The sequence below is a fragment of the Poecile atricapillus genome, chromosome 28 (genome assembly GCF_030490865.1).
Source record: "Poecile atricapillus isolate bPoeAtr1 chromosome 28, bPoeAtr1.hap1, whole genome shotgun sequence".
Classification (NCBI taxonomy): Eukaryota; Metazoa; Chordata; class Aves; order Passeriformes; family Paridae; genus Poecile; species Poecile atricapillus.
Window position 1 is genome coordinate 5,992,978 of NC_081276.1, and position 12,641 is coordinate 6,005,618.

A 12,641-nucleotide genomic window follows, 5' to 3' on the forward strand; every position below is an offset into this window, starting at 1 on the left:
TGGGATGCTGCTGGGATTCTTGAGCCAGATTAGTCAAGAATATAAAATTCTACAGTCGAAGAAGATATCCCTGGAGAAGGCATATGCAAGGTGGGGGTGGAGGAATTGTACAGTTCTTATCTTTCATTGAACACGTGAATCTGAGACTTATGTAGGCTGCTTGGGATGGGTCTCTTACGGCAAGGCAAGAAACAAAAGGTATTTCTGATTATCAGGAACTGCTTTTATTGTTTCAGGTCCTAATGATGAAGGTGATGGGCAGAACGTTGGCAGCACATAGCAGATGTGAGCCAATCTGCTTGCAAGGCTGCTATGAACACCATCTTGCAGGCGTCTCTGGATACCCCAGGCCAGCAATTATTTCAGGCGGTGTTGAAAGCTCCAAGACTTAAGAACTGTGCATCTCTGTTCTGTTTGTTTGGGTTTTTGGTCTGGATCAGTAGATTCCACACACACACAAAAAAAAAAGCAGACTTGGAAACTACCTGAATGTGGTTTGGGACGTTGAAAGCTCATCATATTGATGAGCAAAAAAAAAACAAACAAAAAAATCCAACCCCAAAACAACAAAAACACAAAATGCAACCACCCCCAACCATTTTCCCTCTTCCTTGTAATTAAAATGGCACATTACAGCTTGTCACAGCTTTTCATTGGGACCTTTTGGCTGTTTCTTCAGTAGTTCATGTCTTGCAGGTCTCCAAGATAGAACTTTTCAACACGGTTCCAACTCGAATTCTGCTTTTATAACCCCTACTCTCCTTTATGCAGGGAAACCTGGTTCTCATCAGCTCCTATGCTCACTGGCTGCCCTTTTGGGTTCCTTTTTTTTTGTACTGCAGATGGGGCAGATTATGTTTTTACCTTTTAATCCCAACATAGGTTGTGGATGTGGACACCATTGTTTGCTGTCTAGTGGGTTTGTAAACAGAAAGAAAGAAAACATTGTTTCACCAGAAAAGCTTTTTTAATGTGATAATAAGAAACTTTAAAGTCTGCAGGACATTTTGCTGACTCCTTTTTTCTTCCCATTTCATTATTATTTTTTGGGGATTTGTATTGTGGTGAGACTTTTTTATTTTAGCTTTTCAATAAGATGCTCTTGTGTGTTGAAAAAGTGAAATTATTGTTTTGTACTGTTCTTTTCTGTTACTATTTAAGGGAGAGCTAAGCCACTATATATAATAGATGTTGCATACAATTTTTCTTAGAAAATGTTATGTTTCTGTGGCTACAGTAAAATGCAGGAGGCATACAAATTACACCTTCAGAAAAGGTAATGACAAAACAGCTGTTAGCCCTTGGAAGAATAAAATAGGCTCTTGTAATGAGCTCTGCCAGCCATTAAAATAAATCTGTATAATAAAGCAGCTCTCATGTAATGGCTTGATTCAACAAGCCATTTAAGCACTTGCCTGACTTAACTGTATGTGAATAATCTTACTGAAGTCAATGCAACTCTTCATGCTTAAAGTTGAGGACATTTTTAAATATCTTGCTGAATTAATGGCCTTAAATAGAAAATTTAACTTCTTTAACCCTTCCTGTCCCCATTCCATTTACTGAAGTCTTGCAGCATGAAGAAAAAGGTAATACTGCCAGCCTTGAGTAGTTTGGGCTGAAGGTTATTGTATTCTATTCCACCACAAATAAAAGGAAGAATGTGTTTTTCTGTGTGAAATTCTGAAGTACTCCTACTGTAACCATAACTCTTTTTTGTTTGTTTTGTGTGTTTTTTAATCATTTGAGCCTTTTGTGTGGAAGTTGTTTTATTTTCTTATTGAAACATATGCTATGTTCTTGTCCAGCAAAGTTGGAAATTGGTAGTCACCAGGTCACTTTCACTATAAATTCCCCAAATTGTTCTATTTTCTTTATGAATAGTTTGCTGATAGATAGTTTCTGACTTTCATGCTTGCTCCTTTTTAGTTTAAGGATCTAAAATGCATCACCTAAAAGAAAATGAAAGGGGAAGAAGCATTTGATGTAGCATGAACTGAAAGCAGAAACCCAGGTTATAGCACAAAATCAACTTCGAAACTGAGCATTCAAATAGCAGAAAGTCTTTATTTCCTCTATTTTAATGAAACAAACTTTTCACTGGCAGTCAAGAACAAGTCTTCCCCTGTTTTTTGTTGTTAACCATCACTGAAGACTGATGCTCCTGGGACAGAGGGTGCTTTTACTTTCCCTGATAGCCAGTTGAAGGAACATCTGTGAATACTTTTCTGGCAATTGAAAAGGGCTAATGATAAGCTGTGCCACTGCATCTTGTTCTCTCTGGATTGTCCACTCATGCCTTCTTGCATTTTGGTTTTCTTTTTCCCTCCTTAGAGTTACGAGGCTTTTTACTGATGAACAGACCTATTGCTGCACCCCCTACTCTTGCCATGCTTCAACTGGAACATGGCAGATTCCTTAGTACCCACCACACAATCGTTTCTGCATCACAAGGTCTGGGGACTTTGAAGTAAGTGATCTGCATTTTGGATCTGGGATCTTTTTACATAGTTGAGATACTCAGATTCAAGCTACTCTTTTGAAACACCCTTGCACCATAAAGCTGTTTCTTGTCAGCACCTTGTTCATAAGGAAAATTTATAGTGTCTTGGCCAGCAGGGCCTACTAAGAAGAAAGGCATTATTATTTCCTGGTCCCAGGCTCTATGGTGTCCATGCTGAATCTCTCTTTGAAGTGTTTTACCTAAAATGTAATTGATGGTGCATGAAGATTCAGAAAAATGGAATAAGAATGCTTGCTTTGGGGTCTGGTGGTACACAATCACCTACAGCTTTCTAAAAAATCTGGCAACTGTTTACTGATGCAGATTTTTTTTTTAGCTAGAAGCTTTGCATAAATGTTTGTAGTGAAGGCAGAAATGTTGCTGTGCATCCCAACAAAATTGTGTTGCTGTGCATCCCAACAGAATTGGCAATGGGTTTAGTTCAGGCTCTGCCCAGCAAGATAAGTTAGGCCAAAGCAAAACCCTGACTTAGCTCTCTGCTTTCAGCCTGAGTGAACCAGCGGCAGGCAAAACCAGATAAATGCCCATGTGTCTCAAAAGATCTATGTAAGACTGTCATATCAAAAGGTACATGGGAATTACATTAAAACCTGTGTCAGCAAGCAAGCAAACAAAACACCCTGAGCCCTGTGTTGTATTTCCCGTACTGAGCAGCTGCTATTGGAGGGCTGACCAGCTCTGCTGCCTTACAGCACTCTTCCCCTTAATCATGCTCCTGCTCCATCCTTCTCCTTTGGCCTCTTGTTAGCTTTTGTGTGGTGTTGACAGTTCCTGTATAGCCTGTGTGGCTGCTGATCCACACAGGCACAGCCTTTCAGATTTCCAAGTGGAAAGAGAATACAGAAGAATGTACTAAAGTTGAACATTCTTGCTGATAATTCAACAGTGTACTCTGGCAACCAGGAGTACCAGCTATGTCCTGGGGTGACATTTGGCACAGCCAGGTGAAGGAGGGGATTGTGTCTCTCTGCTCTGCACTGGGGCAGTCTCACCTTGAATTCTGGGGGCAGATTTGGGCACCACAGTATAAAAAAGATATTAAGCTAATAGTGAGTGTCCAAAGAAGGGCTGCAAGTATGGGGAAGGGTCTAGAGGGGAAGCCACATGAAGAACTGCTGAGGGTACTTGGTTTGTTCAGCCTGGAGAAGGAGAGACTGAGGGGAGAGCCCAATGCAGTCTTCAGCCTCCTCATGAGGGGCAGGTACCAGTCTCTACACTCTCATGACCAATGACAGAGCTTGAGGAAACAGCATGAAACTGATTCAGGGGAGGTTTAGCTTGGATATCAGGAAGATTTTCACCCAGAGCGTGATTTTAGAACTGGAGCAGGCTCCTCAGGGCAGTGGTCACTGCACCAAGTCTGAGTTGAAGAAGCATTTGGACAAGGCTTAGTCATAGAGTGGGATTATTAGGGTGCCCTGTGCAGGGCCAGGATCTAGACTTGATGATCCTGATGGGTCCCTTCCAACTGAGTGTGCTCTATGATTTTATGAAAATGTTGCTTGAATGGTGATGTCACTGAAACCTGAAGCCTCTTATCCATAGAATGAAAATATGACACCCACAGGCAATACAAATATTAAGGTAAGAGAATGTTATAATTACATCATCTTTCTGTAGTCCAGTTTCCCATTCATGATGCATTGCTTTAGAGAAGACAGGATAGGAAATTATCTAAATAAATGAGTCCTCAGCCATCCTGCACTAGAACTAGGGTGGGAGGGGACCAGATTCTTAGAAACCTGCAGGAATTAAAACCCTCCAACTTTATAACGGCTCCTTTCTGTTCCCTGAAGTATCAGTTGATGGTATTGCTTGGGTATTACTGCCATTAGATGACTGTTCCTAATATGTCCCATTCTGCAGTTCAACTGGTCTCTTGCTCTCCCAGTGAGTGTAGAAAATGGATTATTTACTTTCTAAAAACATGCTGCATATTTCAAAATTTACCGTGTTTCCCATAATCTTCTCTAGTTTTAGGAATTCCAGTTATGATAATTGCCATAATTTGTCATACGTGATTTCATTAAACTGACTTTTCACTGTGTGCTTTTTCTCCCGGTGTTACTTGGTCTTTCTGTGCACTGACTGGCTCAAATTGAACTCTAGTCCATTGTGTGGGTAGCAGATTTTCAGACAGGATGTTATAAAGATGTTTTAATTTTTTTTAAAGGGTTTCTTTATTTCCCTCCTGTGAAATCAGCACAGACCAGCACAGGTACAAGAGAGAACTGCTAAATCAGACAAAGTCAGTCAAAATTCTTTTGTGCCAGGTGAAAGTAGAGGTATCTCATTAAGAAATACTTACCAATAATTTCTGTAAATAAAAGTCTCATTTGAAGATCGTATTCAGAGATCCCTTTTGGCTACCTCCTTTCAAGGACTCCTTTCCAGAACTCTTCCTTTTGTAAAGACACAAAAGCTGAATTTGTCACTGAGAACACTGGTAATTCTGTTGCATGGGTGGGAAGTGAATGCCTTTTCCAAGGTTGTTTTAAGTAAACCACCCCGATCAAATTCTGGTAGCATACCTTCAGCTTTTAATGAAACTGGAAAAGCCAAGTGGTGATGTTATGTTTGATTTCCTCCTGTTGCAGAGACCAGGAGCTGTCGTTGAGCCCTCACTGCAGGGTGTCTGCTGCTGGTAACATGTACCTGAGCATCCATGTGCTGACTGTACACTGTGTTCTGAAAAACAGCTTGCTGTCTGTAGTTCATTTAGCAGACAAGATAAATTCCTGTTCCAGAGAATTCGGAGCACAACTTCTGCTGCAGACAGGCGATTCATTGGACAAGGCCCTACAAAAAGCTCCTGAGAAGGAAGGATGGGGAAATGCTTTGAATGCAATTTGCTGGTGGATGGTTCTGCCATTTCTGAAAAGGTTTTGGAGATAGAAGGAACCCCAGTTATCTGCAGCTTTTAGTATGATGGCAATCCCCTCCCTCTGTTTAAGGGAACTAATATTCTGTATCAGCAAGTTTTCTTATCAGCAGTAAAAATATTTGGAACCAAGTTAGTGTTTTAAGAGTAATTTTGCATTAATTATGCTTTGCTTTCCCTGGAATTTGCCTGTTTAAAGTAAGGTAACTGTTTCCTCCTATTGTAATAGCTCTCTGAACAGCATTGACTGCCTGGGGATGATCTGCAGCCCAAGGATGTGTATACTCTGATACACGTACCAGCTACCTGAAGTGTGGCAAGGTTAGCTGCAGTCTGTCATGAGGCAGGTGGAAAGCTGAACACACCAGGGTGCTGAGTCTTGCAGGTACAGGCATTGTACCTGCTACAAAGTAGAAGAGATGTGAATTCTCTGTCCCACCTCCCTTGTTGGTGGAAGAAGCATTATGAATCTACTGCATGGGGTGTGGCCTCAGAAGAGCTTTTAACAGCTGCTTGGATCCCAGAAAAAATGTTACTTAATTGTAACAATTGTATTTTCCCTGTGCAAGATTCAGTGGCTTCTGTATGTTTATATTGGGGATAGAGCATTTGTAGCGTGTACCATCCTGCAGCCAAGTGTTTTCTCCGTCCTACTGTCTGGAAGGGTCACACAGCCCTCCATCCGATGTGCTTAGGAAGAGCTTTGGAGAAGGGGCAAAGCTGTTCTAAAAGATGCTTCCTTTATTAAGGCACTAGTGAGTACCCGATGGTGGCATTGGTTCTGTGTGTAAGAACAGCAAGCTGTCTGGGATGCAGAGAAGCAGTGCCCAAGCTGAGGGACAGTGGAAGGCCCTCTGTTGTGAATGCACTCCACACTAGGTCCTCCTGGCGCTGAGACAGCTCTAGAAAGGAAGTGATTTGCCTGACGTGTTGTGAGCACACCCCAGCACATCTCCTGTGTGATGCAGCCTAGCGCAACTGCCGAACCCTGGCCATGCCCCTTCTGCCCTGCTGCCAGGGCTTGTGAAGCCCTGACTTTACTGCCAGCAGGATACAGGGCTACAGAAAATTCCTTTGGATAACAGAGCAGTAGCATCCAACTTCAGCTGTTTTGAGCTCCTGTTGCAGAGAAGAGGTACTGTGTGGGACTCAGCATACTGAAAAATGCAGAAGTCAAGTATTTAATATGCTTCACATACAGGGAAAAGAGGTAGGTGAGAGAGTTTGAGCTAACAACAATACAGTTGAAGACTTGTTCACTCAGATCTTCGAGTTATTTCAAAAGTCTGCAATAAAACTGGAAGAGTTTTGCTTGAAGGATGTCCATGATAGGGAAGTGTGTGCTAATGTCTTTACAAACCAATTCAATGGGTGAGGGTATGGGTGTTAATGTCTTTGAAATGGGTCTTAATGTCTCTGCTAACTTCAAGCAGCAGATTTGTTACAGAGCCCAGGTAGCCTGACTCCTCAGACAAGTGGAGGACTCTGCACAAGCCTGAACTTCTGAACTTTGGGGTAAAATGCCAGGTTCAAGAGGGGATATGGGTAGGTGATTCGGGAAGGCTGTACCTTCCTAGTACCTCAGCCAATGGGGTAAGGAAGAGAGCAAGGTGTGGCTGGGAGTTAAGGATAAAAACAAGCTGTGCCTTCCAAAACCTCAAGACAGAAAATCCCATGGGCATGTTCCCCAGTGGACTCTTCCTTTATTCAAAGTTGAAAAACTCCTGTGTCTCCTTTGTAGACACAGGCTTTTCATAGTGTGATATTCCATACAAAAGGGGGACTCATCCAGGATCCTTCCAACATCTGGGTCTGGCATGCAGCAAGAGGAACTGGAGACATGCCTCACCCAGTTTTAGATGACCAGCTCCTTTTGGCCCTGGCTGTCACTGGGCAATTGATTTGGTACCCAAGACCCACAGACGAGTGATGGAGTGGGGGGTTCTGTGAATAGTCCACAGGAGGGTGACACGCAAAACAAAGATTCCACAACCAGCAAGGCTGCAAAGTAAGTACGTCTTTCTCAACACTGGGACACATGGGGGAATCGCTTCACCACAAATGCATGTGCCAAACAGAGCAGACATTCTATTTATATACACTCAAGTTCATACATATCTATGAAGCCTGTACATATTCATAGCCTATGCTCACCTCCTCTCACCTTGTATGTTAATCAGTTCTCAGTCAGTCTGCACTTGCGCATGGCCTCCTGGTGATCCTGGGCAGGAGGCATTAGATGAAGAAGTCTCCCTTGCAGTGTCTGCTGGATGACCTTTGTCTTTGTGCAGACTCTCTTGGCATCCAGCCGTCCCTCAGGGCTTCTGGCCACATTCAATACTAGAGATTCAGATTTTACCGGTTTTTAGAGCACTAATTCCTGCTGTATTAATTCTTAGAGACAGGGAAATCCTGTTGTTGCATAGCAAAGGACCATCTGTTCTGAACACATTTGATTACACAGCACACTATAGTTGCATAAGCATAGTTACAAGTTTCCCATCCTTTCCATGTTTGGACCAGTACATGAGGTAACTTTCTTACTCCTTTTGTTATCTGTTTCACCACCTTTCCATTGTCATCTATTTGCAAACAGCAATTTGAGTCATTTAGTTTGCCACACACTCTCCCTTTTGCTAATAGTCTAATACCATCCCATGTTGACGTACTGCATTTCTCATCTGAGTAGACTGGTCAGCAAGAAGGTCAAGAGCTGTAGCTGTCTGGTTGATTATTATTTCAAAAACAGCTTGCAACCTAATTACCTGATTTAAATTATAAATGGGTTCTCTGGCATCTGATATTAATTCATTTGGGTTCCAAGTAGCTGGTCCATAGTGTTGTATGATTCGTTCAGGTGGCCATTCATCTTTGCCCCACTTCTGGGTGCTCCCTCCAGCCAGGGATGCATCAATTGTCTGCTTTTCTCTAATTAGATTATCATACACTTTGGCTCCTAACCAATTTCCCTGAACTTGTGGTAGCAGAAAGAACAATGGTCTAATATACCCCACATAACATATCTCTGACAAGTTTGGGGGTAGCCTGCAGTAAGCATATTCGCCACAAGTCCAGTAATGCCCTTTTAAAGCCCAGGTCCCATTGGCAAAAGGACCTTCCCAATTTCCATCATCAATTGGTGGGTCAAAATACAGCTTGCTTCTGGTGGTTCCCCAACATTAGTTGCCTTGTCATAAGAATCACAGTATTTGTATTTCCAAGCTCCCACATGAGGTTTCCACCTGCAGTTACATCCCAGATCTGTTTTGTTAGATCTGGACCAGAACTTGCTGAAAAGGGCTCGAGTTCCATTCTGGTGTTGCCATTTCCACTGATAGTTATGGACAACATGTGTCTTGTAGAATTATCTCAGGGGCAGCTTAAAAATAAAGGTCAAAAAATAGGGGTCAAAAATCTTACCCTTCCCCACTGCTTTACAGCTTTCAAAATCCTATTGGTAATTATGGAAAGAACACCTTACCCAGCTACTATTAGTGAGTTTAACATGCGTTTGATTCCATCTGCCTCGATATCTGGAACAGTCATAAGGAGGGTAGTTGGGGGTCTGACAATCTAAGATCAAAGATAAAGCTCAGTCACAAACACATTTTCCCACATCTATGCTACTTGTTCTATTTAGACAATATATGCCTTTTTCAGAAGAATAAAGCTGCCATGGACTTCCTTCTTTCTCCCAAAATGCTGTTCCATTATGGACTCTACTCAGGGTGCTAACCCACCATTTAGACTTGACTGGGCTGGCCACCCATGGCCAGTTTTCAGATCCCCCTGGCCCTCTGCAGACCCAACACTTGCCAAGGTTAAAGGTTTTTGCTATTTCTTCTCCTGAGGTTAAAAATTACTTTCCCACTTTTGGCCCCAACCTAACTGACAATATAAAGGTAAGATTATTAAGAGAAACATTCTAATGGTGTAAAAACCTAATTTTCACTTTCACGTTGTCTTTCACACCACCTGTGGTGAGTTAAGGCACAGGAACAACTTAGCATAAAGTAAGCAATGACAGCATGGATTGGCTCTCGGTGACTGGAGATTTGTGAGTAGGGATGCCTAAACAGACTATTTCAGCAGGCAGTCTGTGGGTAGGCACTCAGGGCTTCCCCCAATGTTGACGCACGGCTACTGCTCCAGTTCACTCCTGCGGAGTGTCAGTTGCGGCCTTCCATCCTTCTCTTCCAGCTGAGATGTCCAAATCTCGGGCCTCAGAGACCTTGACCCAAGTGTAATGGGTCCACCCGTGTTCAGCTGTCTTGACGGCTGTTTCTGTGGTCAGCAACACCTGGAAAATCCACGCCACTTAGCTACAAGTGGTGTTTCTTTCCACTCCTTAGCTAGGACCCAGTCTCCTGGTTGGATGTTGTGAACAGCAAAGTCCAAAGGCAGGGTCTGTGCCAGCTGAGCTTCCTGTTGAAGAGATTTCACAAGAAACAGTATCTGGGAGTTTATTTTATAAATACATATTGTGATATTGGCTTTTCACAAGTATTAAGATGAATGTCATCTGTATAATGTTAGAATAGCTTTCGCTATGTCTTTTTCTTTAGCTAGAATTTAGGCATAGGTCAGAATTTTGGACGTTAGGTTCAGGCCCTGCCTGAACAGGCAAGATAACCTCCAATGAACAGATGAATGAGTCCCAGTCTGCTCAACACCACTCTCACCACTTACCTCCTGTGGAAGAAAGAGCCAAAGCCCAAATCAAAAGATGATAAAAGATAAATTAAAACCGCAAAGCCAAGAAATATGCATGCTCTAAATAGGCAGATCCAAGGAGTGGTCATGTAAAACAGTTCCTGGAAAAGTTTGAATATGCATGAAATCCATGTAACAAAATACTATAAAGGGTGTTCCCAAGACACCAGGTGTGCTCTTGGCAGAGAGCCAAGCACTCAGCTGTTTTAACCCTTTGCTTTATTATATTTGTCTCCTATTGTATTTTTGTTTATATTAAACCTTTAAAAATTTATCAGGAGAGTGAACCTTATTTATCACATGGGCCACAAATTGTTTTAAATACTCATCACTTATCTCTACCCCCCTCCCAGGCTGAGAATTGCAAGGATAAGGAATTCCAAACATCAATTCAAAGGGAGATAAGTTGAATATCCCCCCTGGGTCTGGCCCTTCATGCCAAAGCCAGTGGCAATAGCTGCACTCATGGCATCTTAATTTCTATTACCAGCTTCAGAAGGTGTTTCTTTATTTCCCCATTCATCCTTCCAACCTGGCCGGAACCCTGGGGGTGCCAGGGGTTATGAAGGTTCCATTGTATCCTTAAAGCAGTGTCATGGGGTAACTTTACCTTTAAGGTGGTTTTGGGAGCTAAGGAAGTTGAAGTTGCTCGGGACTGACAGGAGTCTTTTCTCCTGACCGATTATCGGTCATTACTGAGAATTGACAGCAGTTTTAACCATTGAAAAGGGAGATCAACTTGTGAACCCCACCTTAAGATGTAACGTCAAGGCACTTTAGTTCTCTTTGTTTCCTGGCTGTGAAAGGTGACAGAGCTCCGGCTGGCCTCCCATCCCCTGCCCGGCCATGCAGCCTGGGCAGGGGCTGGGCTGGGCCTCCTGCCTCTCCCGGCTGGGAGATGGGGCCTGCGGGGCTTGTCCTGGGCTCTTGCCGGGCCAGGCCGGTTCCTGGCTCAGCTGCAGTGACGGAGTTCACCGGGCACTGCCAAGTAAAGAAAGAGAAAAAGCTCTGGACCTGCGGCGAGCTGAGACAGCGACTACACTCTCCAGAGCAGCCATGGGGAATTTTCTATCGCAGACGGCTCCAGCTCCTGCACCGGCAGAAGTCACAGAACTATCTACAAAGCCTGAGCAAGATTTTAAACTTTTCATTACCCAGATGAGACTTGCAGATTAATCCTTTTACCCAGAGAGAGAAAAAGAGAGCGATCAACATGTAAAGAGACTTTATAAAACTATCAGAGACAGTAAAGAAAAGAATTAAGTTTCAGAAAAGGTAGAGAATAAGAAGATGCTCTTATGAGCTGAAATATTTTTCTGTTAAAGCTATGGAGATGGACAATAAAGTCCTGAAAGAACTCCTTTAATTCATGACAGTATATAGGGAGGAATAGAGTGTTCAAAGTGTAAATTTTAAGTAAAAAGTAGAGTGATTGTGATACAGTGAAGTGCTGGAAACAGTGAAGTGAAAATTTGAAGCCTTGGGAGGCAATGAGAAAAACTGTTTTCTAGTGAAGCTCACAGAGACAGATGAAGAAGACTTTTGCCTTTGAATAACTCATCCTTAAAATGACATCCCTAGGCTCATGGCCCATAACACACCTGAGAGTGATGTGAAATGGGAGGAGTGAGCTCTGATAACAGCAGTTCTGGGCAGCTGACATCAGAGCAATAGAAAACTATAACAGAAGTAGTTTTCTTGTGAAAAGCTCCATAAATTAACAGAAAGAGACTTTTGTTTCTCTACAAAGACTGGTGAAAAGACTGTAGCAGGAATTAGGACTGTTTTAACCATCAAAGTTCCAAAGTTTTTGTCTCTGTTGTCATGTGAACAAAGGAATGGTGGGTAGTAGGAGATAAAAAAAGGTTTTCTGGAAGTTTATTCTGGTGTTCTTATTATTGTAGTTTGCTAATAAACTTTCTTTATTCCTTTTAAGTTTTATGCCTGTTTTGCTCTTGTTCTAATCCATATCTCACAGCAAGAAATAAGTAATTTTTTTAGTTACTGGTTTAAAACCACGACAAGCAGTCATTAATCCTTTAATAAATTTTTCTGTAAAATGAGTTCTCCTATCTGAGTCTATTGCTTCCACAATCTTATATATTGGAATTGTTTCAAAAATACTTTAATAACTGGTCCTGTAGTTGCTGAAATGCCTGGAAATGCTTCTGGGCACCCTGTTAACTGACTATACTATACTATAGTGACTATTACTATTACTATACTATTACCAGGAACATTTAAATCTTGCCACTCAAGACATTTCAGTAAAATCTACCTGGCATCTCTGGAAGGGACATACAGCCCAAGGCCTCCCCCCTGGCAAGTTCATTTCTAACTGTTATTGGTTTTAGCACAAATCAAACAACCCTCAATAGCTCACTTGGCCAGAGTAAAATGACCCACAGCAGCACACATTTTGAGGAAGGCTCTTGCCAGTCCTCGGGAACCACAATGACTCCCTTCATGACTTTAAGGCCAAAGCTTTTGGTATTTACTGTTTACCATCCCTTGTAAACCAAT

General features: G+C 42.3%; 1 protein-coding gene across 4 annotated transcripts in view; it reads left to right on the top strand.

Annotated features, from left to right (window-relative positions):
• The window catches only part of RANBP3 (RAN binding protein 3), a 63,081-nt gene extending 52,689 nt beyond the window's left edge, over positions 1-10,392 (top strand). For all 4 annotated transcript variants that reach the window (XM_058858592.1, XM_058858595.1, XM_058858596.1 and 1 more), the window contains one exon: positions 237-10,392. In XM_058858592.1, the coding sequence (XP_058714575.1) occupies positions 237-280 (44 nt within the window). In that variant the 3' untranslated portion in view covers positions 281-10,392. The remainder of the gene's footprint in view (positions 1-236) is intronic.
• Positions 10,393-12,641: the final 2,249 nt, after the last annotated feature.